At 46.4% G+C, this 27,210-nt stretch overlaps 1 protein-coding gene across 1 annotated transcript in view; it reads right to left on the bottom strand.

The window, feature by feature from the left end:
• Positions 1–27,210, bottom strand: part of LOC126471277 (activating signal cointegrator 1 complex subunit 2 homolog) — a 95,026-nt gene that overhangs the window by 60,531 nt on the left and 7,285 nt on the right. The window contains exon 2 of the mRNA XM_050099396.1: positions 23,220–23,402. Coding sequence (XP_049955353.1) covers positions 23,220–23,402 — 183 coding nt within the window. The remainder of the gene's footprint in view (positions 1–23,219; positions 23,403–27,210) is intronic.

Below are 27,210 nucleotides of genomic sequence, written 5' to 3'. Positions count from 1 at the left end.
GAATGAACTGAATTTAACGAAAATTTATCTTTTATATCTTTGAGCGTATGAGATGATAACTTACTCATCTCTCCGGCTGATAGGCAGAATATTGCAGCTGTTTCCTCCATGCAAGAACTGATGTCACGAGTGCTAGAACACCATTTACTGTTCTCAGATGCGATCAGCCGTATGGCATGTCGAGAACGAAAACTCCTAGATCACGCTGTCACGGGCTTATTTCCACGTCTGCTCTCTTCTCCCTCCTCTGCCCCTCCCCCCTCTTCTCACCACAACCCTCTTTCGACAACCTAAACTTTATAGGCTGTCAAATATTCATAAAGACTGGGCGCTGCTCGGGACCATTTTACAACACTGTAGTATCTTCAAGTCTCAAACTTTCTAAATGTTTGAATCATTATTAGCATGTGGTTTAAATGGCTCTAAGCACATCGGAGGTCATCAGTCCCCTAGACTTAGAACTACTTAAACCTAACTAACCTAACGACATCACACACCTCCATGCCCGAGGCAGGATTCGAACTTGTTACCGTAGCAGCAGCGCGGTTCCGTACTGAAGGGCCTAGAACCGCTCGGCCACAACGGCCGGATATTAGCATGTGTGTGATCACCAAGTACGCGTTCTGGAGGCCTTTATTGAAATAACTAAGGGTCTGAGTGAAGATGTTATGGTCAGTCTGGATGTGGAGTCGTTGTTTACAAACATGGTAATTGAAGACATTTTGCAGCTCTAGCGAGCCAGTTTGTTCAGAAAATTATAACACTGATCATGTATGTGTTAAAAGGACGCATAACAACAGGTATCAGGAAATGGGACATTTTAAGACGATAGGACCTCCAGTACTACCAGCAATGGCCAGTTATTTTTCGGAAGTTCGCGGAAAAGACTTCGATTAAGCCTCTTTTACAGTTGGCACTTTTTTATATAGACGTATTGACGACGCATTATATGGAAAGCCATAAAGATGGCCCGTTTTAGTCTCTACACGTTTGAATCCAATAGTCAACGGAACCAGACAGTGTACAGGAAATCAACACTACTCACCTACAGGGTGTTTCAAAAATGACCGGTATATTTGAAACGGCAATAAAAACTAAACGAGCAGCGATAGAAATACACCGTTTGTTGCAATATGCTTGGGACAACAGTACATTTTCAGGCAGACAAACTTTCGAAATTACAGTAGTTACAATTGTCAACAACAGATGGCGCTGCAGTCTGGGAAACCCTATAGTACGATATTTTCCACATATCCACCATGCGTAGCAATAATATGGCGTAGTCTCTGAATGAAATTACCCGAAACCTTTGACAACGTGTCTGGCGGAATGGCTTCACATGCAGATGAGATGTACTGCTTCAGCTGTTCAATTGTTTCTGGATTCTGGCGGTACACCTGGTCTTTCAAGTGTCCCCACAGAAAGAAGTCACAGGGGTTCATATCTGGCGAATAGGGAGGCCAATCCACGCCGCCTCCTGTATGTTTCGGATAGCCCAAAGCAATCACACGATCATCGAAATATTCATGCAGGAAATTAAAGACATCGGCCGTGCGATGTGGCCGGGCACCATCTTGCATAAACCACGAGGTGTTCGCAGTGTCGTCTAAGGCAGTTTGTACCGCCACAAATTCACGAAGAATGTCCAGATAGCGTGATGCAGTAATCGTTTCGGATCTGAAAAATGGGCCAATGATTCCTTTGGAAGAAATGGCGGCCCAGACCAGTACTTTTTGAGGATGCAGGGACGATGGGACTGCAACATTGGGCTTTTCGGTTCCCCATATGCGCCAGTTCTGTTTATTGACGAAGCCGTCCAGGTAAAAATAAGCTTCGTCAGTAAACCAAATGCTGCCCACATGCATATCGCCGTCATCAATCCTGTGCACTATATCGTTAGCGAATGTCTCTCGTGCAGCAATGGTAGCGGCGCTGAGGGGTTGCCGCGTTTGAATTTTGTATGGATAGAGGTGTAAACTCTGGCGCATGAGACGATACGTGGACGTTGGCGTCATTTGGAACGCAGCTGCAACACGGTGAACGGAAACCCGAGGCCGCTGTTGGATCACCTGCTGCACTAGCTGCGCGTTGCCCTCTGTGGTTGCCGTACGTGGTCGCCCTACCTTTCCAGCACGTTCATCAGTCACGTTCCCAGGCCGTTGAAATTTTTCAAACAGATCCGTTATTGTATCGCTTTTCGGTCCTTTGGTTACATTAAACCTCCGTTGAAAACTTCGTCTTGTTGCAACAACACTGTGTTCTAGGCGGTGGAATTCCAACACCAGAAAAATCCTCTGTTCTAAGGAATAAACCATGTTGTCTACAGCACACTTGCACGTTGTGAACAGCACACGCTTACAGCAGAAAGACGACGTACAGAATGGCGCACCCACAGACTGCGTTGTCTTCTATATCTTTCACATCACTTGCAGCGCCTACTGTTGTTGAAAATCGTAACTACTGTAATTTCGAAAGTTTGTCCGCCTGAAAATGTACTGTTGTCCCAAGCATATTGCAACAAACGGTGTATTTCTATCGCTGCTCGTTTAGTTTTTATTGCCGTTTCAAATATACCGGTCATTTTTGAAACACCCTGTATATTCAAATGCACATAGCTTTCACTATCCAGCATAAAAAACTATTTCTGACATTATCAATGAATATTGTATCAGGAGGATTGGCAAAGGGGGAGAAGGAGATGGCAGGAGACCTAGTAAACGTGGCACGTGCCTTCATTACAAGAGCTGATATAAAAAAAATGGTTCAAATGGCTCTGAGCACTATGGGACTTAACATCTGAGGTCATCAGTCCCCTAGAACTTAGAACTACTTAAACCTAACTAACCTAAGGACATCACACACATCCTTGCCCGACGCAGGATTCGAACCTGCGACCGTAGCGGTCGCGCGGGTCCAGACTAACGCGCCTAGAACCACTCGGCCACACCGGCCGGCGAGCTGATATCAATCCACAGTGAACAGAACATTGCTACAAACAAAGATAATAATCTAGCCAGTCATGACGGCCTTACAATAACGACAGATAAAAACAACACAGCCGTGTACCAAATAGACTACAGTAACAACACACTTGAATGTTTTGAAGCTAACGATATTACAGAACTAAAAACAGATCACGCCCAAAGGACCAAGAGAAGTTCATAAGATCTAGCAGTACCACCCACAACAACATTTGTGTCCTTTGATATAATAAATATTCCCTGGGGACACACTCTCTCATTAATACAAAGGAATTAAATGAAGTACATACAGCTGAGGAATGCAGAAATTTATGAATACATCATATTACTTGATTTTATACTCTTACATAGCATTTTTCCTTCAAGGGCACTTTTTATATGGAAATCAATGATCTTGCAATAGACAGCAGTATTGCAGGCCTTCTTGATGATATATTTATGCATACCCTAGAACAAAATTTCTTTTTAATCTGTCCAAAATTTACAGGTAAAATTATACATTATACAATTATAAACGCTATAGAACTTTTCAAAGGCGCAGAGTAGGCACAAAATAACGTAGCTGATGAAATGAGTAAAATTCATCCAAAGAGCATATTCTAACACAACGCATTAATTTCCTTGACACAACTGTTTACAGTGACAGTAACCAGTATCCCCCCTACCCCATGAACCATGGACTTTGCCGTTGGTGGGGAGGTTTACGTGCCGCAGTGACACAGATGGCCGTACCGTGTGTGCAACCACAACGGAGAGGTATCTGTTGAGAGGCCAGACAAACGTGTGGTTCCTGAAGAGAAGCAGCAGCCTTTTCAGTAATTTCAGGGGCAACAATCTGGGTGAGTGACTGATCTGGCCTCGAACATCAATCAAAATGGCCTTGCTGTGCTGGTACTGCGAATGGCTGAAAGCAAGGGGAAACGATAACCGTAATTTTTTCCAGGGGTATGCAGCTCTACTGTATGGGTAAACCCTTAGGTAAAATATTCCGGTATCAAAATAGTTCTTCATTCCTATATCCGGTTGAAGACTACTTAGGAGGATGTCGTCGTCAGGAAAAACAAAACTGGTGTTCTAAGGATCGAAGCGTTGAATGTTACATCCCTTAATCGGACAGATAGGATAGAAAATTTAAAGGAAGGAAATGGATAATTTAAATTTAGATATAGTGCGACTTAGTGAAGTTCCCTGCCAGGAGATGCAGGTCTCCTGATCGGGTCAGTACAGGGTTTCAAATACCAAATCAAATAGGGTAATGCAGGAGCAGGTTTAAAATGAGTAAGAAAATAAGAATGCGGGTAACTACGATGAACTGCACAGTGAAAGCATTATTGTAGCCAAGACAGACGCGAAAACCACATCCACCACTGTCATACAAGTTTATATGATCTGGAGATTGAAGAAACGTGTGATGAATGCACTCCGTCTTCAGGCCACAAGTGGCCCACCGGGACCATCCGACCGCCGTGTCATCCTCAGGTGAGGATGCGGATAGGAGGGGCGTGTGGTCAGCGCACCGCTCTCCCGGTCGTTATGATGGTTTTCTTTGACCGGAGCCGCTACTATTCGGTCGAGTAGCTCCTCAATTGGCATCACGAGGCTGAGTGCACCCCGAAAAATGGCAACAGCGCATGGCGGCTGGATGGTCACCCATCCAAGCGCCGGCCAAGCCCGACAGTCCTTAACGTCGGTGATCTCACGGGAACCGGTGTATCCACTGCGGCAAGGCCGTTGCCAAACGTATGATGAGATAAAATAAATTATTCTGATTGCTAAGCGAGACGAAAATTTAGTAGTGATTGGGGACTGGAATTCCATAGTAGGAAAAGGAAGAGAAGAAAAAATAGTAGGAAAGTTTAATAGTGATTGGGGACTGGAATCCCATACTAGGAAAATGAAGAGAAGGAAAAATAGTAGATGTGAGTGGTAGAATCTTGTACAGAGCATAATTTAACGTCGTTAGCACTTGATTTAAGAATCACGAAAGAAGGTTGTACACATGGAAGAGACCTGGAGACACCAGGTTTCAGAGTGATTATACTCGTCTAGTGGTAAGACAGAGATTTCAGAACCAGATTTAAAATATTAAGACATTGCCAAGGGCAGATGTCGACTGGGACCACAATTTACTGGTTATGTTCAAAAATGTTCAAATGTGTGTGAATACCTAAGGTACCATAATGCTGAGGTCATCGGTCTCTAGACCTACACACTACTTGAAACTAACTTAAACTCACTTATGCTAAGAACAACACACACACCCATGCCCGAGGGAGGACTCGAACTTCCGGTGGGAGGGGCCGCGTAGTCCGTAACATGGCGCCTCAAACAGTACGGTCATTCCGCGCGGCTACGGGTTATGAACTGTAGATTAAAACTGAAGAAATTGCAAAAAGGTAGGAAATTAAGGAGATGGGAACTGGATAAGTTGACAAAACCAGATGTTGCTGAGAGTTTCAGAGGGAGTATTACGCAGCAATAGACAAGAACATGGGAAAGTAATACAGTAGAAGACGAATGGGCAACTGTGATAGATAAAATAGTGAAGGCACCAAACATGTACAAGGTGACAATTATTGAACTATACTAAAAAAAATCGTCGTAACTCCTGAATGATTTGATTTAGGATGTTCAAACTACACTGTTGGAGCCGCGCGGGATTAGCCGAGCTGTCTGGGGCGCTGCAGTCATGGACAGTGCGGCTGATCGCGGCGGAGGCCCGAGTCCTCCCTCTGGCATGGGTGTGTGTGTTTGTCCTTAGGATAATTTAGGTTGAGTAGTGTGTAAGCTTAGGGACTGATGACCTTAGCAGTTAAGTCCCATAAGATTTCACACACATTTGAACATTCTTTTTCCACGGTTGGCCCCCGGACCTGATTGGAATTAGTATTCACATACGCACGCGCCTTGTTGTTGTCGGCCATTTGCACTTGATATCGTCACGGTACAGCGAAAGCCGACTATGCGCGCAATAACAGCCCAACTGAGGCTCAAAGGAGGTTTGTGACCGAGTTAAGGCTGAAAATAGCCGGTCCAAGTGTGCGATCAAGAGTTTGATTCGAAAGTTTGAGAGAATGGGTTGTGTTCGTGATAAGAGTGTTGGCAATGTCGGTCATCCAAAAATGTTGAAAACGCCTGAAAACATCAAGAAGACACGCACTGTGTTCCAAACCAGCCCCAGGAAATCGATCAGACGAGCTGCACAACAGGTGCGAATCAACCGGGAGACACTGCGACAAATAGTTGTTGAAGACCTGCATCTCTTCCCATACAAAATTCAAACTCCAGTTTGTAGTGTTTCGCCAACACTATAGTCCACAGAATTGGCGAACAGGACTGTGATGTGAGTATGGTTTGGTTTAGCGACGAAGTCCACTTCCATTTGGATTGGTTCGTCAATAAGCAAAACTGGCCCATTTGAGCGACTGAGAATCCACATTTCCCGGTCGATACGTCTCTTCACCCTCAACGGGTGGTTGTATGGTGTGCAGTGTCCAGTCACGGAATAATCGGTGCGATATTCGTTGAGTGCGCAGCTCATGGTCGTGCGGTAGCGTTCTCGCTTCCCGCGCCCGGGTTCCCGGGTTCGATTCCCGGCGGGGTCAGGGATTTTCTCTGCCTCGTGATGACTGGGTGTTGTGCGATGTCCTTAGGTTAGTTAGGTTTAAGTAGTTCTAAGTTCTATGGGACTGATGACCATAGATGTTAAGTCCCATAGTGCTCAGAGCCATTTGAACCATTTTTTGATATTCGTTGATGGCATGGTGACTACCGAACGGTATGTGAAGGTTTTCGAAGATGATTTGATCCCCATTATCCAAAGTGACCCTGATTTCGAGAACATGTGGTTTACGCAAGACGGAGCTCGACTCCATCGAAGCATAAGAGTATTTGATGTCCTGGAGGGGCACTTTAAGAACAGCATTCGGGCTCTGGGATACTCAGAGGCCACTGGCATGAGCGTCGATTGACCTTCATATTCTCTGGATCTGAGTACATGCGACTCCTTTTTGTGAAGTTATATTAAAGACAAGGTGTACAGCAATAATTCCAAAACCGTTGCTGAAGTGAAGACAGCCATTCACGAGGTGACAGACAGCATCGATGTTCTGACACTTCAGCGGGTCATGCAGAACGTCGCTATTAGTCTACGCCACATCATCGCCAATGATGGCAGGCATTTCGAACATGTCATAATGTAAATCCCAATATCTGTAGTGACGTTTACATGTTGAATAAAGGGGGTGCACGCTGTAGTTTGTAACTAATTTACGTTTTTTTCATACAGTTCAATAATTGTCACCCAGTAAAAAGACCAGCCCCAGGAGAAATCTGTGGATAAGACAGGTTATATTGAAATTAGTTGATGAAAGGAGAAACTATAAAAATGCAGTACATTAAGCAGGCGAAAGGGAATACAAACGTCTAAGAAATGAGACTGATAGGAAATGCAATATGGCTAAGCAGGAATGGCTAGAGGACAAATTTAAGAGTTTAGAGGCATCTTAGAGGGGGAAAGGTGGCTAACACTTATAGGAAAATTAAAGAGGCCTCTGGATAAAAGAGAAGCAGTTCTGTGAATATCAAGAGGTCAGATGTAAAACAAGTCTTAAGCAACGAAGGGAAAGCTGAAATATGGAAGGAGTATACAGAGGGTCCATAGAAGGAAGATGCACTTGAGAGAAATGTTACAGAAATGGAAGAGGACGGAGGTGAATATGAGATGGGAGATATACTGCGAGAAGAATTTGACAGAGCTCTGAAAGATCTTAGTCGAAAGAAGATACTGGGGATAGACGGCATTCCGTCAGGCCTAATGATGGCCTTTGGAGAGCCAACCATGACAAAGCTTTTCCATCCGGTGTGCAAGATGTATCAGACAGGCGAAGTCCCCTCACGCTTCAAGAAGAATATAATAATTGCAATTCCACAGAAAGAAGGTGCGAAAAAGTGTGACTATTAACGATCTACCAGTATAATAAGTTACGGTTGCAAAACACTGGGCGAAATATTTGTAGGAGAATGGAAAAACTGGTATAAGCTTACCTCGGGGAAGATCAGGTTGGATTCAGAAGAAATGTAGGATCAGGCGTGGAAATACTGATCCTAATACAGCACTGGCCATTAAAATTGTTACACCAAGAAGAAATGCAGATGATAAACGGGTGTTCAGTATTTATTGGACAAATATATTATACTGGAACTGACATGTGATTACATTTTCACGCAGTTTGGGTGCATAGATCCTGAGAAATCAGTAGCCAGAACAACCACCTCTGACCGTAATAACGGCCTTGATACGCCTGGGCATTGAGTCAAACAGAGCTTGGATGACGTGTACAGGTACAGCTGACCATGCAGCTTCAACACGATACCACAGTTCATCAAGAGTAGTGACTGGCGTATTGTGGCGAGCCAGTTGCTCGGCCACCATTTACCAGACGTTTTCAATTGGTGAGAGATCTGGAGAATGTGCTGCCCAGGGCAGCAGTCGAACATTTTCTGAATCCAGAAAGGCCCGTACAGGACCTGCAACATGTGGTCGTGCATTATCCTGCAGAAATGTAAGGTTTCGCAGGGATCGAATGAAGGGTAGAGCCAGGGGTCGTAACACATCTGAAATGTAACGTCCACTGTTCAAAGTGGCGTCAGTGTGAACAAGAGGTGACCGAGACGTGTAACCAATGGCACCACATACCATCACGCCGGTATGGCGATGACGAATACACACATCCGATGTGCGTTCACCACGATGTCGCCAAACATGGATGCGGCCATCATGATGCTGTAAACAGAACCTAGATTCATCCGAAAAAATGACGTTTTGCCATTCGTACACCCAGGTTCGTCGTTGAGTACACCATCGCATGTGCTCCTGTCTGTGATGCAGCGTCAAGGGTAACCGCAGCCATGGTCTTTGAGCTGATAGTCCGTGCTGCTGCAAACTTCGTCGAACTGTTCGTGCAGATGGTTGTTGTCTTGCAAACGTCCCCATCTGTTGACTCAGGGACCGAAACGTGGCTGCACGATCCGTTACAGCCATGCGGATAAGATGCCTGTCATCTCGACTGCTAGTGATACGAGGCCGTTGGGATCCAGCACGGCGTTCTGTATTACCCTCCTGAATCCACCGATTCCATATTCTGCTAACAGTCATTGGATCTCGACCAACATGAGCAGCAATGTCGCGATACGATAAACCGCAATCGGGATAGGCTACAATCTGACCTTTATCAAAGTCGGAAATGTGATGGTACGCATTTCTCCTCCTTACACGAAGCATCACAACAACGTTTCACCAGGCAACGCCGGTCAACTGCAGTTTGTGTATGAGAAATCGGTTGGAAGCTTTCCTCGTGTCAGCACGTTGTAGGTGTCGCCACCGGCGCCAACCTTGTGTGAATGCGCTGAAAAGCTAATGATTTGCATATCACAGCGTCTTCTTCCTGTCGGTTAAATTTCGCGTCTGTAGCACGTCATCCTCGTGGTGTAGCAATTTTAATGGCCAGTCGTGTACTTCTTTTAGAAGACAGGTTAAGGAAAGGCAAACCAACGTTTACAGCATTTGTACAATTAGATAAACCTTATGGCTATGTTGACTGGAATACTCTCTTTGAAACTCTGAAGGTAGCAGGGGTAAAATGCAGGGAGCGAAAGGCTATTTACAACTTGTACAGAAGGCAGACGGCAGTTATAAGAGTCGAGGGGTATTAAAGGGAAGCAGTGGTTGAGAAGGGAATGAGACAGGGTTGTAGCCCATCCCCGATGTTATTCAATCTGCACTTTGAGCAAGCAGTAAAGGAAACCAAAGCAAAATTTGGAGTAGGGATTACAGCCCATAGAAGAGAAATGAAAACCTTCAGGTTTGCCGATGTCATTGTAATTATCTCGGAGACAGCAAAGTACTTGGAAGAGTAGTTGAACGGTATGGACAGTGTCTTTGAAAGAGGATATAAGATGAACATCACCAAAAGCAAAACAAGGATAACGAAATGTAGTGGAATTAAATCAGATGATGCTGAGGGAATTAGATTAGGAAACGAGACCCTTAAAGTAGTAGAGTTTTCCTATTTGGGCAGCAAAATAACTGATCATGGCCGAAGTAGTGAGGATATAAAATGTAGATTGACAATGACAAGAAAAGCGTTTCTTAAGAACAGAAATTTGTTAACACAGAATAAAAATGTATGGAAGTGAAACGTTGGCAATAAACAGTTCAGACAAGAAGAGAACAGAAGCTTTTAAAATACGATTCTACAGAAGAATGCTAAAGATTAGATGGGCAGAACACTTGAGTGATGAGGAAAGAAAGTTGTGGCACAACCTGACAAGAAGAAGGGCTCACTGATAGGACACATTATGAGGTACCAAGGGATTAGGTCAGGGGTGGGGGAAGGGATCGTAGAGGGAGACCAAGTGATCAATACGGTAAGCAGTTTCAGAAGGATGTGGGTTGCAGTTGTAGTTCGGAGATCAAGAGACTTGCACAGGATCAGTAGCATGGAGAGCTGGATCAAACCAGTCTGAAGACCACGAAAACAACAAATATACTTTCCAAATCTACAGAAAACTCACTACCACCGATTTTGTCATTAACAGCACCTTATGCCACCTGAACCAACATAAAATCATTTTCTTCGGGTCAGCTGTGTTCTGTATGCTCTACATCCCTGTCAGTGAAGCAGATTACTGTAATAAAATGAATATACTAAAATCTATAGCCCAAAACAGTAGATACCATTCCGCCAACATAAACATCCTACTTGAGCAAATACAAAATAAACTGAAAGAACAACCATCGCCAGTGCATGCTAAAAATGAAGTGCAAAATTTAGTCTGTCTTCCATTCTTTGGGAAAGTGTCATTCGAACCAGGAAAGTTTTGCAGACCACGTAATATTAAAATATCCTTCATTACAGGCAATAAACTAGAAAATAAAATTCTTCAGAGTAATAAATCCGCTAGAGAATGGCTTCGAAAGTCCACTCACGTGCCGGTCGGAGTGGCCGAGCGGTTATAGGCGCTACAGACTGGAACCGCGCGACCGCTACGGTCGCAGGTTCGAATCCTGCCTCGGGCATGGATGTGTGTGATGTCCTTAGGTTAGTTAGGTTTAAGTAGCTCTAAGTTCTAGGGGACTGATGACCACAGCAGTTAAGTTCCATAGTGCTCAGAGCCATTTGAACCATTTTTTTCCACTCACTTGCCCTTGTTCCTGTGCCTGTGTAGGACAAATAGAGCGAAACTTTGCAACTGACTAAAAAGACCTTATTGGTGACCTCTGACTCAAAAGCTGAAACAAGTCCAACGTTGCATCACACATTGGCCATCTTGATCACCCTGTTCATCTACATCTACATCTAAATTTATACTCCGCAAGCCACCCAACGGTGTGTGGCGGAGGGCACTTTACGTGCCACTGTCATTACCTCCCTTTCCTGTTCCAGTCGCGTATGGTTCGCGGGAAGAACGACTGTCTGAAAGCCTCCGTGCGCGCTCTAATCTCTCTGATTTTACATTCGTGATCTCCTCGGGAGGTATAAGTAGGGGGAAGCAATATATTCGATACCTCATCCAGAAACGCACCCTCTCGAAACCTGGCGAGCAAGCTACACCGCGATGCAGAGCGCCTCTCTTGCAGAGTCTGCCACTTGAGTTTATTAAACATCTCCGTAACGCTATCACGGTTACCAAATAACCCTGTGACGAAACGCGCCGCTCTTCTTTGGATCTTCTCTATCTCCTCCGTCAAACCGATCTGGTACGGATCCCACACTGATGAGCAATACTCAAGTATAGGTCGAACGAGTGTTTTGTAAGCCACCTTCTTTGTTGATGGACTACATTTTCTAAGCACTCTCCCAATGAATCTCAACCTGGTACCCGCCTTACCAACAATTAATTTTATATGATCATTCCACTTCAAATCGTTCCGCACGCATACTCCCAGATATTTTACAGAAGTAACTGCTACCAGTGTTTGTTCCGCTATCATATAATCATACAATAAAGGATCCTTCTTTCTATGTATTCGCAATACATTACATTTGTCTATGTTAAGGGACAGTTGCCACTCCCTGCACCAAGTGCCTATCCGCTGCAGATCTTCCTGCATTTCGCTACAATTTTCTAATGCTGCAACTTCTCTGTATACTACAGCATCATCCGCGAAAAGCCGCATGGAACTTCCGACACTAATTTATAATTTTCATGTGTTACACGTTTCTGAAAAAGGGTTACGGATGAATCTCCTTGAGCAGGTAGATATTTACAATCGGAAACTAAAATCACATCAGAAAATCCTTATCGACCAAGCTGAATTAACTCAGAACTTTATGTTCCAGAATTTCCAAAATAACATCAAACACCTTAAAAAATATATTCATCATTCTGCATAAATTATTATTTTCTTACTCATGAAACAACTATGTCACTTTGTTTGTTTAATGAAAACTGTTTTAAACTTAATTATTTACGGTGCCATGGCTCTACGAAAAAAAGCTCTGTTACAGATCGTAGTGACCCATTCATATTATTTGCGTATTATATGCATATGAACACTCTTGCAGCTTGCAATGTTCACTTACATCCGTTATTAATGGCTGTAAATATTTATTCTATTGTATCTCAGGTTAAAGATCGTTCTAGGGCAAAGTGTGATATCTAGTCCGTTCATATTCTTTGTACTTACGTCCAGTGTGATTTACTGGCAATGAGTACGAAACCAAGTGCAGCTGAAAACTGTGCATATGGGTGTACAACCTGCATAATATCCATTGTTAGAAAGAATTCATCAAGGATGCCATGAGGCAAAACATAGCAATCATTTCGTTTCATAAACATTTCGCTGCCGGTAACACCTCGTCCTACGTGAGTGGTCTGATGCGAACGCGGCGCTGCGCGGGTTCGCGCAAATAGGCGAGCGATCCATCGCGAAGTGGTGCGATGCAGTTTCCCTGTCCTACGTCTGTAGCCCAGCCGCGCACCGACTTGCTACCGATACGTGAGAAAAATGTGTGTTTTCTTTACTATCAAATACTTCTCATTCGATTCTAAGGAACATAACTGTCACACGAAATTGACTCTTTTCCTATCTGATAATTTCACATGACAACCTGATGATGAAGTGTCTATTTTTTCGATATTAATCATATGTTTTGTGATACTTAATTTCTAAGTAAAGTACCGCGTAAAATTTGAGCGGTTTACAGTGAATAACGTGCTAGCTGGCTAGTTTACGTTTGGCTCATTTTTGGTGATGTATTGCAACGTACCAAACGGAGCTGACATATTGCAATTGTTTTGAAGCTGAAACGAAAGCCATATCTGACTACAGTATGGAGAAAAAAGAAACTGGGAATTTTATTTGAGCAAACTGGTAGCGAGCACGCTGCCTGAGTGTGTCAAGTGCAAGTAGCCTGCAGCTCAGTTGTGAACAATTCCTGGAACCAGACGCATTATTCTACATTGAGCACTCACACCCGGTCATCACAACGCATTCATTATTATTAGACGAAAGTGATTTATAATGGAAAACTTTTATCTAAATTATCAGGTAGTCAAGAAACAATGTCTACGACAAAGGACTGAAATTAATATCATGTATTTGAAAAGGCATATGTATGGAGAATTTCACTATTTGTATAAAGATTTGGAATGTCAGCGTTTGCTGTTTAAGGAGTATGCTCAAATACTATCTACAGCGTTTGATTATATTGTGGATGCTATAAAACCCGTTCTACAAAATTCAACTAAATTCCAGTGACATATTTCCGTTTAACAAAGGTTGGTGGTAACTTTAAAGTAAGAAAACAAATAAATAGTAATCCAGTTCTTTTATTTCTTTATTCTGATAACAATATGGGTATTTTCTATTTTACATTTCGTAAAGTTTAATAAGATCTAAATAATCTAGGTGCCACAATTGTGGCGTATTTAGTTTCGACAAATGTTTTAGTAGCGACTTCTGCATCTGCATTCTAAAATGTAATTTATTTAATAATGGCAACTCTTTGATAAATGGCAATGTCGACTTGAACCAGAGAAGGTCTTCGTCATTGTTATCTTCTTGATCCTAAAGCATATTTTTAATATTCTGTCTTTCTAATTCGGGAAGTGCTCGTAGACCGTCTTCTTTTTCTTTACGTTTATGCCTCCGTGCAACTGTTGCCTGTTAAGCCTAGTTTACACGACAACATTGGGTTGCGCCACTCGCTGCGTGGAATGAGTTGCACGCAGGTGGTTTCATATATGACTGTAGACACGACGACACCAATATACACTTCAGTTTCATCGTTTTGTGAGTCCCTGATTCGTGTTTGAAATGAAAGTTTTGGCAGCTGCACGTCGCACGGGTTGTGGTGTAGTTAAAGCTTGTTGCGTGGTATCGCTGCATAAGAAAAAAATAAGAAACGTGTTTCGATTCGTGGCTGGATGAAGAAAAGACGTCAACTAAGTTGTTTAGCATCCTTGCTGAAATAATTTATAACGAAAAATCCAAGAAGTTCTTTTAATTATCCTAGAATGTCACCAGAACTGTTCACGTTTCTTCTAAATAGTTAATTATACGATAAGGAATAAAGATACTGTAATGCATGAAACACTGACGCCAGAACTGAAATTACATATGTTGCATGCATTACAATCGAGAACACTCGGCATGCTGTAAGATACGGTTTTAGTAATAATTATTAACACTAGCAACAATAATTATTCGAAGCAGGCCGCATTAAGAGGAGAATGGTTTGCAAACTACTCTCTTGGTCGTAGATCTGTACAGTAACAATATTTCAAAATACTAACATATGTGAATAGGGAGCAGTGCAGCGACGTTTTAAATACATGAATATTGAATAAAGAATGCAGCTTCGTGAATTTGTATAGTCTTCCCTCCTGTCAACAATATTCCTCAACAAAGAGTTGGCCAACTCGAACGATGAGATTTTAGTCTTGTAGACTAGAGCATTCCACAACTTAGGATTACGATTGCTTGTATTTTTCTTAACACAGTTGTATATGTGCTCCTAACTCAATAAATTTTGCCCTGCAGCTCAAATATTGTCAAACCATCTATGTTATGATTGCACATGACGTTCTCAGCGGCAGCAATATGTTGCTTATTTTTGTAATCATCATTGACATCCCACAAACACCTATGCAAAGCACAGATGTCCCAAAAGCGAACATTATTCTCCGTTCCCCACTTCATATATCAGTTTGTCTACACTATACGAACACACATAACCCCAAAACTCATGCAACAAGTGTCGCTAAAGTTGGAACTCACCGAAAGTGTTTAGTTTCACCAATGTGTTGGGCAAATGCGCAGCGCGCATGCGCAGTGGCCGGTAGTGCAGTTGCCTGCAACCTAGTGTCGTCGTGTAAATCAGTCTTTATACGTACTTACTTCTTGTACCAATTATTGTGACATCTTCCTCACATTCTCGGTACGATATTATAGTGTTATTATAATTTTTATTTGTCTACTTCCAATAGATAAAACGTCGCTACACAGTAGTGATCGAAATATCTTGCATTCTAAGTTGAAATACAGACCGCAAACCGCGTCCATTCCTTGAGTAAATATCAAACCAACTGATCGGGCCCGGTTCGTCGTATCGCGCGTCGCATGATACCTCGCGCATGCGCGCTCACGTAGGACAATTTGACCCTTGGTGGCTGTTTAATATTTTCGCGCTGTCGCCGCGCCGCCACGCGTTTGCAGTTTGCAACAGTTCGCCCTCGCTGCACGCCGCCTCACTAAATTTCCATTATTTTCGACAGCACTACGGCCATAGCTACACTGCCACATAATGCTAATCCAGACAATGTTTATATAACATTTCCATCTGATGATGAGCCTGCAGTGCTCGAAAACTAGTTCATGGTACAGAAAATAAATCATAAATCGTATCAAAATTAAAAAAAAAATGGTTCAAATGGCTCTGAGCACTATGGGACTTAACTTCTGAGGTCATCAGTCCCCTAGAACTTAGAACTACTTAAACCTAATCAACCTAAGGACATCACACACATCCAAGCCCGAGGCAGGATTCGAACCTGCGACCGTAGCGATCGCGCGGTTCCAGACTGTAGCGCCTAAAACCGCTCGGCCACTCCGGCCGGCTCAAAATTTTAAAAAACGTGGTTGCATATAATAACCTTAGATATCTCCAAAAAAGCAGGACTGTGTTATGTCATAATGCAAAGAATGCCAGATACTGCCGAACACTTAAATATGAGAAGAGTACAGATTTCTTAATGCCATGAACATTGTGGGAAAAACGATTGGAATGATTCAAATAGTGTGAGTCTCGTGAAATGCTACAAGCTACCTACTGCTGACAATGTATATGTTGGAAAGCTGTGACTGTTACTTGCCTGGCTGGCATGAATTCGCTGATGTGACGTGAATGGCAAAAGCTGATGGGTTTTATAGTTTTCATTAGCAAGATAATGTAGTTTCACGCACGTTAGGATAGTGTAAACGGTTATAAATACAGTTAAATAGTTTTTCTTGTGATCAGAAACGTGAATGTTGACAGGCGGACTACGAATTCACGGTTGTTTACTGAGTGAAAAGCGGACGAGCAGAATTTTCATATTTCTGATATTGTCTTTTTTTCTTTTCTTTTTTGCTGTTATGTGAGCAATTTTGAATATTTTTGAGGATGTGCTTCTGAATTTGTGTGATCAGTAAATTTAGGGAATTTTGTGTGTTCATATGTTTTATTTTGTAAAATGTGTGCGACCTGTGGTGTTCGCCATCATGATTCTGTCTCCGAGCAGTCGGAATATAATAGGTTATTTCTCACTGGTGCAAGATGTAAATAAAGTTGAAGTTTTAAATCTGTCTGCTGTACAAAGACAGGAACTTATGTTTACGTTCTGTAACTCATTATATTGCAACATTTTCGAAGACGTGATTGAGCTTGCTTACTTTTTCAACTACTTTAGGGCAACATTAAGATGGTTTCGGCTTAAGTGTTCACTAGATTTTCGTAATTTGAATTTTTCGGGCCATTTAATTACTTATTACGAATGCAATTTGACAGTGAAATTGATATAAAAACATGTCTTCGCCGTCAGGTGATTAAATATTACATCGTTACGGTTTTCAGTTGAATATTTAAGCACATCCAAAGTGCAAATTCGATAGTTTGGTGTATTATACCTCAGTACCTTATGGTCCACTACACATTGTTGCTAGATTTCTGATGATCTCCTAAATGATGGCACCATGCACTGTTATCAGATTTCCCCCCCCCCCCCCTCCGTGACATCATAGCCCAACTTCACTATGTATAAAATGGCAGGAAATTCAAAAAATTCTAGTTTCCCTATGTATAAAATGGTGGGATAATCAAAATTCCAAGACGAAGGAGCTAGCCGAATGATCCTATATACAAAATACAAGAAGGCAGACCTAAGAACGGCTTTATTTCTGATTTAGTTTATCTGAGTGGTTGGTGTGGCCCGCGACAAATTCCTCTTCTCTACCAGCTAATTCATCTCAAAGTAGCACTTGGTCCCTTTGTTCTCAATTTTTTGTTGGCTGTATTCCTGTCTCTGTCTCCTCCTACGGTTTTTGCCCGCTACGTATCCCTCTACTACCATGGAAGTTATTCACTTATGTCTTAACACGTGTCATCATTCCCCTTCTTCTTCTCGCTGCTTTTCATAAGTTCCTTTCTTGCCGATTCTGTGGAGCACCTCCTCATTCCTTGTCTTATCAGTCCATCTAATTTTCAATGATCTTCTGTAGCACCACATCTCAAACACTACGATTCTCTTCCGTTCCAGTTCAACCACTGTCCATGATTCACTAACGTACAGTGCTGTGCTCCAAACGTACATTCTCAGAAATTTCGTCCTCAAATTAAGGTCTGTAATTGGTACTAGAAGAGATGTCTTTGCCAAGAAAGTCGTCTTTGACTTTTCTTTTTTTTTTTTTTTACTTTATTGTTATTTTGACACCTGAACAATCAGGTAGGCTGGCAGCAGCACAATACGCTGCTCTTTAGCCGAAGAGAGTGCATGGAGATAAAAAAAGAAGAGACATCACTTAGAAAAACGGCGGGTAAAAACAGGAGACACAAGAACATAAAAGCACAAGAAGCCGTTCACACTTGATGACAATCCACACTACGAACTGTAGACCCGACGCACAAACACTCAAGAAGACGATGGCACTGGTGAACAATGGAGCGTGACGGCGAAACTGAACACTAAACATGACGGCACACACGATACACTGATGGCGGTGATCTCCGGCGCGCAAATGTCCACTGAGTGTCTGCGAGTCCGGGGACCTGCCACGAGGGGAACAGGGGTGAGGAGGGGGAGAGGGGAGGAAAAGAGGATGCCATGGCTTAGGAGACGGGGACAGGAGGAGAGGGACAGGGGAGGAGAGGCCCGGGGGACGAGGGGGGAGAAAGGGAGGAGGGAGGGAAAAGGGAGGGAGGGTGCCCAGAGGAGTAAGCACAGGAGGAGGGCGGGAGGATCAAAGTTGGTAGGAGGGGTAGATGGAGGGGAGGAGGGCATCATCAGGGAGAGGGAGCTGGCGGAAGCCACCTTGGGAGAGGGTAAGGAGGGTGGAGAGATGGAGACCGGGCGGGACATGGGAATACAGGCGCGCAAGCGGGCGGGGGTGGGAGAGGATCGGGGAGACGAGCGGATGAGGAGGATCAAGTTTACGGGAGGTGTACAGGATCCGTATCCTTTCAAGGAAAAGGAGGAGGTGGGGGAAGGGGATGAGATCATACAGGATCTGTGTGGGGGAGGGGAGACGGATGCGATAGGCGAGGCGGAGAGCATGGCGTTCCAGGATTTGGAGGGATTTATAAAAGATAGGGGGAGCGGAGATACATGCTGGATGGGCATAACAAAGGATAGGGCGGATGAGGGATTTATAGGTGTGGAGGATGGTGGAGGGGTCCAGACCCCACGTGCGGCCGGAAAGGAGCTTGAGGAGACGGAGGTGGGAACGTGCCTTGGCTTGGATTGTCTGGAGATGGGGAGTCCAGGAGAGGCGACGGTCGAGGGTGACGCCAAGGTACTTAAGGGTGGGAGTGAGGGCGATGGGATGGCCATAGACGGTGAGATAGAAATCAACGAGGCGGAAGGAAGGGGTGGTTTTGCCTACAATGATCGCCTGGGTTTTGGAAGGATTGACCTTGAGCAACCACTGGTTGCACCAAGCGGTGAACCGGTCAAGATGGGATTGGAGAAGGCGTTGGGAGCGTTGCAGGGTGGGGGCAAGGGCAAGGAAGGCGGTGTCATCGGCAAACTGGAGAAGGTGGACAGGGGGTGACGGCGGTGGCATGTCCGCCGTGTACAAAAGGTACAGAAGGTGGGAGAGGACGGAGCCTTGGGGCACACCGGCGGAGGGGAAAAAGGTGTAGGAATCGGTGTTATGGATGGTGACATAGGAAGGACGGCGGGAGAGAAAGGAACCGATCAGACGGACGTAGTTAATGGGAAGGGCGAAGGTTTGGAGCTTGAAGAGGAGACCGGAATGCCATACGCGGTCATAAGCGCGTTCGAGGTCAAGAGAGAGGAAGATTGCGGAGCGACGGGAATTGAGCTGTTCGGAAAGGAGATGAGTGAGGTGAAGGAGAAGATCGTCGGAAGAGAAGGACGGCCGAAAGCCACACTGGGTAACGGGAAGGAGGCAGTGCTGGCGGAGATGCTGGTGGATGCGTTGGGTGAGGATAGATTCCAGGACCTTGCTGAAGACCGAAGTAAGGCTGATGGGACGGTAGGAGGAGACGGCGGACGGTGGTTTGCCGGGTTTAAGGAACATGAGGATACGGGAGGTTTTCCACAGGTCGGGGTAGTAACTGGTGGACAGGACTACATTGTAGAGCCTGGCCAGGGTGGAGAGAAAAGAGACAGGAGCTTCACGAAGGTGACGGTAGGTGACACGATCATGACCAGGAGCGGTGTTGCGTTTTGTGCGGAGTGTAGCAATGAGATCCTGTGTAGTGATAGGGGCATTGAGTTCCGTGTGTGCAATGTTGTCCAAGTACTGGAAACCCGAGACGAGGGGAGGGACGGAGGTGTCAGTTCGATCGCGGACATCCGGGAAGAGGGAGTAATCGAACTGGGGATCATAGGGGATGGAAAAGACATCGGAGAGGTAGGAGGCAAAGTGATTGGCCTTACTAAGGGTGTCAGGGAAAGGGTGATCATCATGGAGAAGAGGATAATAGGGGGAGGGTTTAGTTCCGGTAAGCAGACGGAAGGCCGACCAGAACTTGGACGAGTTGATTGGCAGGGTAGCATTTAAAGAGGTGCATGTCTGTCGCCAGTCCCGGCGTTTCTTAGCCGCGAGCAAATTACGAATGTGTCGCTGGAGTTGCCGGTGGCATCGTATTGTGTCCGGGTCACGCGTGCGGAGGAAGGCACGGTAGAGACGACGGGATTCACGGAGGAGGAGAACGGCCTGTGGGGGTAAGGTAGGACGGTGGGGGTGGATGGCGACAGTAGGGACGTGGGCCTCCACGGCCTCAGACAAGGTCTGCTGGAGAAAGGAGGCGGCATGGGTGACATCGTCAGGGTGGTGGTAGGTGAAGGGGTGGCTATCGACCTGGGTGGAAGGGGTATCCCGGTAGGCATTCCAGTTGGCACGGGAATAGTCGTGGACATACTTAGGGAGGGTCAGTACGAGGGTCGGGGCGAGGGCGACGACCGTCTGAAACGGTGAGGAGGACAGGAAGATGGTCGCTACCAATAGGCTCCAGGACTTCCACCGTTATGCGGCCAAGGAGGTTGGGGGAGGAGAGGATAACATCAGGAGTGGAGTTGGATTCGGGACGGGTGGGCTGGGGGATGGGGATGAGGTCGCCTTGAAGGGAGGAGAGGAACCGATGCCACCGCCGTAACTGGGCGGTGGAACGACTATGGATGTTGAGGTCGGCGACGATCACGTAGGAGGAGAAGGTACGGTCAATGTGGGAGAGGAAGTCGAAGGGAATAGGGGCGTTAGGGCGGACATAGATGGTGGCGCAGGTAACGGGAAGGCCGGGGAAGAAGAGACTAAGGATCAGGTGTCCGGTGGGGTCGGGAAGGAGAGGTTGGAGCCGAACGGGGATCTGGTGGTGGTGACCAATGGCAACTCCGCCACGCGCAACTGGGAGGGGATTATCGGAGCGGTGGAGGAGATAGGGGGAGGTGTGGATGGAGTGGTGAGGTTGGAGGAAGGTTTCATTGAGGAGGAAGGCATCCACACGGTGGGTAGCAAGGGTGTGCAGGAAGAGGTTCTTGTTGGCGGGAAGGGAGCGGATGTTGTTGAAAAGGATACGGTGCTGTCGCGCCATGACAGGGATTTAGACGAGGGTGTCAAGATGGGAGAAGGTGAAATGGGCCTGGTTGTTGGAATAGGTGGCGTACATTTTAAGGTGAAAAATGGAACGGGCGGCGAGGGAGATCTGTTGGAGGGTGTGGGGGCGCTGAAAGGGATAAACATTCTGGAGGACGATGGTGAGGAACCTGATGATGTCCTCAGCGGTGGGGGGGGGGGGACGAAGGGAATTGCCAGGAGGGGTGGGGGCGTCCAGAGGACGGACAGGTACGGTGAGTTCAGGAGTGGTTGGAGGGGGTCGGGCTTTACACTTTTGGGAGTAGGTGGGATGGGGGAGATTGCAGGTATTACAGGAGGGAGGGGATTGGAGGTTAGGGCACTGCCGGAGGAAGTGCGCTTGCCGACAATGCGGGCAGGTGGGGGCCTCGCGGCACTCAGCTGTGGGGTGCGCATTATAGCGCAGAAACCTCTGGCAGCGCAGGGATTGAGGAGGGGAACGGGAGGGGTCGACCTTGTACCACTGGTGGAAGAGGAGGGCACCCTCCTTCAGGAGACGGTCAATGGAGGGGGCGTCCTCAGAGAAAACCCGCATGAGGCGGGTGGGGCCGGCCGAGTTGAAAATGCGGCGGACCGCCCGCACCTCCAGCGTGGGATGGGCCTTGAGCTCCGCCAACACCTCCTCCTCCGTGATCGACGGACTGAACCGCGTGATCACGGCGGTGAGGGTCGGCAGGCGACGCGGGGGTTGGGGTTGGTGGGTAGGAGATGGAGAAGGAGCAGGGGTAAGTGAGGCATTGGGACCAAAACGGGAGATGGGGAGACGGGAGAGGATGTCAGTATGGAGGGTTGGGCTGGGGGAGGAGATGAGAACAGAATCCCGTCTGGGAGTAAGGAGAGAGATGGGGGCACCAGGGAAATGATGGCGGAGGAGGAGGGAGAGGTTCTGGGCCTCGAGAAAGGAAGGATCGGGATGGGACAGGAGATACTTGTATAAACCGGGGGGGGAGGAGGAGGAGGAGGAGGAGGTGGGAGCAGGGCCAGGCGGGGAGACATCCATGGCACCGTGGGGGGGGGGGGAAGGAGGTCGGGGCGGGGCCTTTTTGGGAGGGGAGGAGGTGGGGGTGCCACTAGGGCGTTTGACGGCGGCAGAAGGACGCGTGGTGACATGAGGGATGGGAGCGATGGGGAGGTGGTGGGAAGGGACAGGTCCCGGCGTGGACGCAGCAGTCGGCGCCGGAGATGGTGACGGTGACGGTGAAGGCGACGGTGACTGCGACGATGATGACGGTGGTGGCGGTGATGGCGAAGGCGACGGGGAGAGCTGGGCATGGACAGTGTCCCGACGGGCCACCACCCTAGCCGGAGCTGCAGTGACAGGCTGGGGGAGTGGGGGGAAAGGATCAGAACGAGAGGAAGAAGGGGGAGAGGGGGCGACAAACAGCGAGGGCGAAGGGAGAGTGAGGAGAGGTGGGATGGAAGGAGGGGGGTGTGATTGGGCACACCAAGTTATAGTAGTGGAAGCGGCGGAAGGTGAGGTATAGACGATGGCGGTGGTGGTAGTGGTGGCGGTGGTGGTGGGGGCGGACATGACGACAGGGAGAAAAAACGCACAGCACGAAAAGGAAAGGACACAAACTGGGAACAGACGAAGACGAAGACGCAGACGCAGACGCAGACGCAGACGCAGACGCAGACGAACGAAGACCAGGGTCGGACGACCAGGGTCGGACGGCGACGGCGACGGCGACGGCGACGGCGACGGCGACGGCGACGGCGACGGCGACGGCGACGGCGACGGCGACGGCGACGGCGACGGCGACGGCGACGGCGACGGCGACGGCGACGGCGACGGCGACGGCGGGCGGCAGGAACGCCGCAGCTGCTGCTGCCGCGGACGGGGCCGGGGCTGCTGCTGCTGCTGCTGCTGGCTGGACCGCTGCTGCTGCTGCTGCTGCTGCCACAGGAGGCTGGCTGGCTGGCTGGCTGGCTGGCTGGCTGCTGCCGGTGGGACCGCTGCTGCAGGCCGGGACCGGGAACGGGACCAGCGTTGTTGCTGCTGCTGCTGCTGCTGCTGCTGCTGGACCGCGGCGGCTCTGCTGGGCTGGCTGGCTGGCTGGCTGGCTGGCACCTGGAACACCTAGCACTTCGATGAGCGCTGGAATCGCACTATCGAAGGGCGGCAACCTTTCGGTGTACCGCCGGAGATGTCGTCTTTGACTGTGGTAGTCTGCTTTTTATGTCCTTCTTGCTTCACCTGTTGTAGCTTATTTTGGTTCCGATGTAGTAGAATTTCTTACGTCCATCTACTTCATGATTATCAATTTCGATATTAAGCTTCTCGCTATTCTCATTTCTGCTATTTCTCATTACTTTCGTCATTCTTTAGTTTACACCAGGGCCGGCCAGAAATTCTGCACGCGTGCGGTGCTCCTGCACATGTGCAACTTCCGGGTCACAGCGTGCACGCCGCAGCAGTCAGCGTTCACGTAGTGCATGTTTCTACGCACAGATGTCGCTTTATCCACTTGCTGAGATACTCTGCACCGGCGCATTCTAGTGCTCTTTCCACAGCTTGCAAGCCAACCATAGGAAGGTATTTCGCGTATTAAACATTTAAAATACTGTCACAGTCTACTCATTGAGACGTCTACTTTTATGTTAACAATTTAACCCAGTAAGACAAGTAATACAGTTAACAACCGTGGGTTTTTATTAAGGCAGCTTGACTGACGGCACGTAAATACGCGTAATGTTTTTGATCTAGTATTTAAGGAAGAGAGCACTTAGCGACTTCCAACAAGCCTTAGTGATGATTTCAAATAACATTAAACCAATGCAAGGTTTCCTATAACTAATTCTCGGTGCCATCAGCTACACCCACATAATTTCTGCCTCACTGACCTCGTAACAGAATGACAACCGCAGACCTCTCGATGATGACCTGTACCATTATTGCTATATCTTTCATCAGTTCCGTGTGAAATCTGTATAATAACCGACAATTAGATGGATGTTATGTTTTATGGACTTCAGCTGAGCGTAGCCCTTCACACATTAAAAAAAAAGACCCTAAATGTAAGTATACAACAATCGGTTTAATGACCAATTTTCCTGATAATAATGTAACATGGAGCAGAATGAGGCAATAATGCACAGATAGTAAACAATAATTTTTAATTATGAAAGGAATAAATCCAAACACGTTTATCACTGGTCATGAGAAATGATACAGTTAATATCGGGCACAAAAGCACGGATCACTGACAAACGCAAGCAGTTGCGGGAGATTTTCATCACTGATGCTTGATCGAAACGTCTGACAACATAGATCTTCCGTCCTTTGCTTTTTCTCAGTACCATCCATTTCTCAGTACTTCTCTGTTCAAGTTACGGTCACCAGGGGTAAACGAGACTGAGTACGTTGCGCTCTTGCTTGTACCACATAAACAGGGAAGTGGAGCCGCCGCCGTTCATTTAGGACACAGGTCTAATAACAGATGTCGCTGTCGCTCGCTGTCGCACACGTGCGCACATGTGCAGCACTTCCGCACGTCTGCACACTGTGCAGCCTTTGGCCGGCCCAGGTTTACACTCATTTTGTATTCTGTACTCATTGCACTAGTAATTCCGTTCAACAGGTCTTGTAATTCTTCTTCACCTTTACTAACAAGGGAACCTCCCCATCGCACCCCCCTCAGATTTAGTTATAATTTGGCACAGTGGAGAGGCCTTGAAAAACTGAACACAGATCAATCGAGAAAACAGGAAGAAGTTGTGTGGAACTATGAAAAAATAAGCAAAATATACAAACTGAGTAGTTCATGGGTAACATAGGCAACATCAAGGATAATCTGAGTCCGGGAGCGCCGTGGTCCCGTGGTAAGCGTGAGGAGCTGCGGAGCGAGAGGTCCTTGGTTCAAGTCTTCCCTCGAGCGAAAAGTTTACTTACCTTATTTTTGCAAAGTTATGATTTGTGCCTTCGTTCATTGACGTCTCTGTTCACTGTAATAAGTCTAGTGTATGTGTTTTGAAACTGCACCGAAAAACCGTGCGATTAGTAGACGAAAGGACGTGCCTCTCCAATGGGAACCGAAAACATTTGATCCAGGAAAACACGTCTGATATATTCTATACGACACTGGTGACGGCATTTGCGTCACATGACAGGAATATGTTGTCGACCCACCTAACTTGCACACTTGGCGAATAGGTAAAAAGATTCTTCTACCTTGCCCGATTTAGGTTTTCTTGTGGATGTGGATGTGATAATCACTCCCAAAAAGTGATGAAAACATAAGAGTGTGTCACATAAACTGCAACAAATGAATGCAACAGTTTCACAGTCGCACAGTTTTCTCTGTGCTCTGTCAAAACATATGTTTTTAACGTTTTCAAATTTTTCCTTGTGTAGACCGTCAAATCCTGCATATGTCCAAGCAAATCGGAACATGTCCTGGGATTTTGGAGAGCGAAGTTGATTATGTGTGAGTGCCTGAACTCTGGTAATTGTCTGAAAATAAAAATTTAAACTTTTCACTCGAGGGAAGACTTGAACCAAGGATCTCTCGCCCCCCAGCCGCTCACGCTAACCACTGGACCACGGCGCTCCTGACCTCAAATCATCCTTGATGTGGCCTATGTTACTCATGGACTACTCAGTTTGTACATTTTGCTTATTTTTTCATAGTTCCACACAACTTCTTCCTGTTTTCTCGATTGATCTGTGTTCAGTTTTTCAAGGCCTATCCACTGTGCCAACTTACAACTACATCTGAGGGGGGTGCGATGGGGAGGTTCCCTTGTAAGGATAGCAACGTCATCAGCAAATTTTATCACTGATATCCTTTCACCTCGAACTTTGGTCTCATCCTTGAATCTTTTCTTTTATTTGCTGTCACTGCTTTTCCGGTTTACAGATTGAAAGTAGTGGTGAAAGACTTCATCCCTGACCCACATTCCTTTTAATGTGAGCTCTTTAATCTTCGTCTTCCAGTCTTTTGTTTCCTCCTGGTTCTTGTACTTACTGCATATTAACCATCTTTTCCTATAGCTTACTTCCTGTTACGCCCCAGGATAGTATTGCCGGCGGACACTAAAAGATCGTCCAAGTTGTACCTTGACAGCTCCAAGGAGTCAAACCGCCTGTGTCAGTGAGCAGTAGGCTGCCCGCTAGCGGGAAATGCTGAACGAATTCCGGCAAACACGGAAGGTATCACAGCACGGGGGGAAGACCGAGCGACCAAGTCTGCAAGCGAAGTAGAATGACATCATGGAAGCTTACAGATATCGTCATACTAATGACAAAGCAAAGTTTTTTAAGGAATGCTTGATACAATAACTATTCAGGTGACGAGACAGCAGAAAAAAGGTAAAGTTTTTGTTATTGTCAATGATGCTTCCCTTGCGCTCTCGAGCTTAAGTAGATCCTCACAACCGCATCCCGCCGGGGTCTCTCCTGACGACTGTAGGAGACTGAAACTGGAGTCCTATATCTGGTGTCAGCTAATGGTTGCCATGGGTAGAAATGCCTACGCCTGATGCCCCACCCACACATCTAGGACGGCTGTTTAGGCCGCTCTGACGCGAGGTCAACGGCGACAAGTTGAAGTTCGTAACAATGCAGTGTGGTGAGTGAGTAGTATTTGTTTGCATTCTTGTTGTGTATTTTGTTATGGCAAAGTTGAGTCATAGGGACATTCACAGTATGTTAAAAGTGTCGTATGTTAGAATGCAGGAACCTACAGTGTTGTCTCAGTTCCGTGAGAACATTAGAGAAGTTTACTTGCACTCAGTGAGGCTGGGTTGGGTTGTTTGGGGGAGGAGACCAGACAGCGAGGTCATCGATCTCATCGGATTAGGGAAGGATGGGGAAGGATGTCAACCGTGCCCTTTCAAAGGCACCTTCCCGGCATTTTCCTGGAGCGA

This window comes from Schistocerca serialis, chromosome 3 (assembly GCF_023864345.2).
Source record: "Schistocerca serialis cubense isolate TAMUIC-IGC-003099 chromosome 3, iqSchSeri2.2, whole genome shotgun sequence".
In the NCBI taxonomy this organism is placed as follows: domain Eukaryota; kingdom Metazoa; phylum Arthropoda; class Insecta; order Orthoptera; family Acrididae; genus Schistocerca; species Schistocerca serialis.
This window is presented reverse-complemented; position numbering and strand designations above follow the sequence as displayed.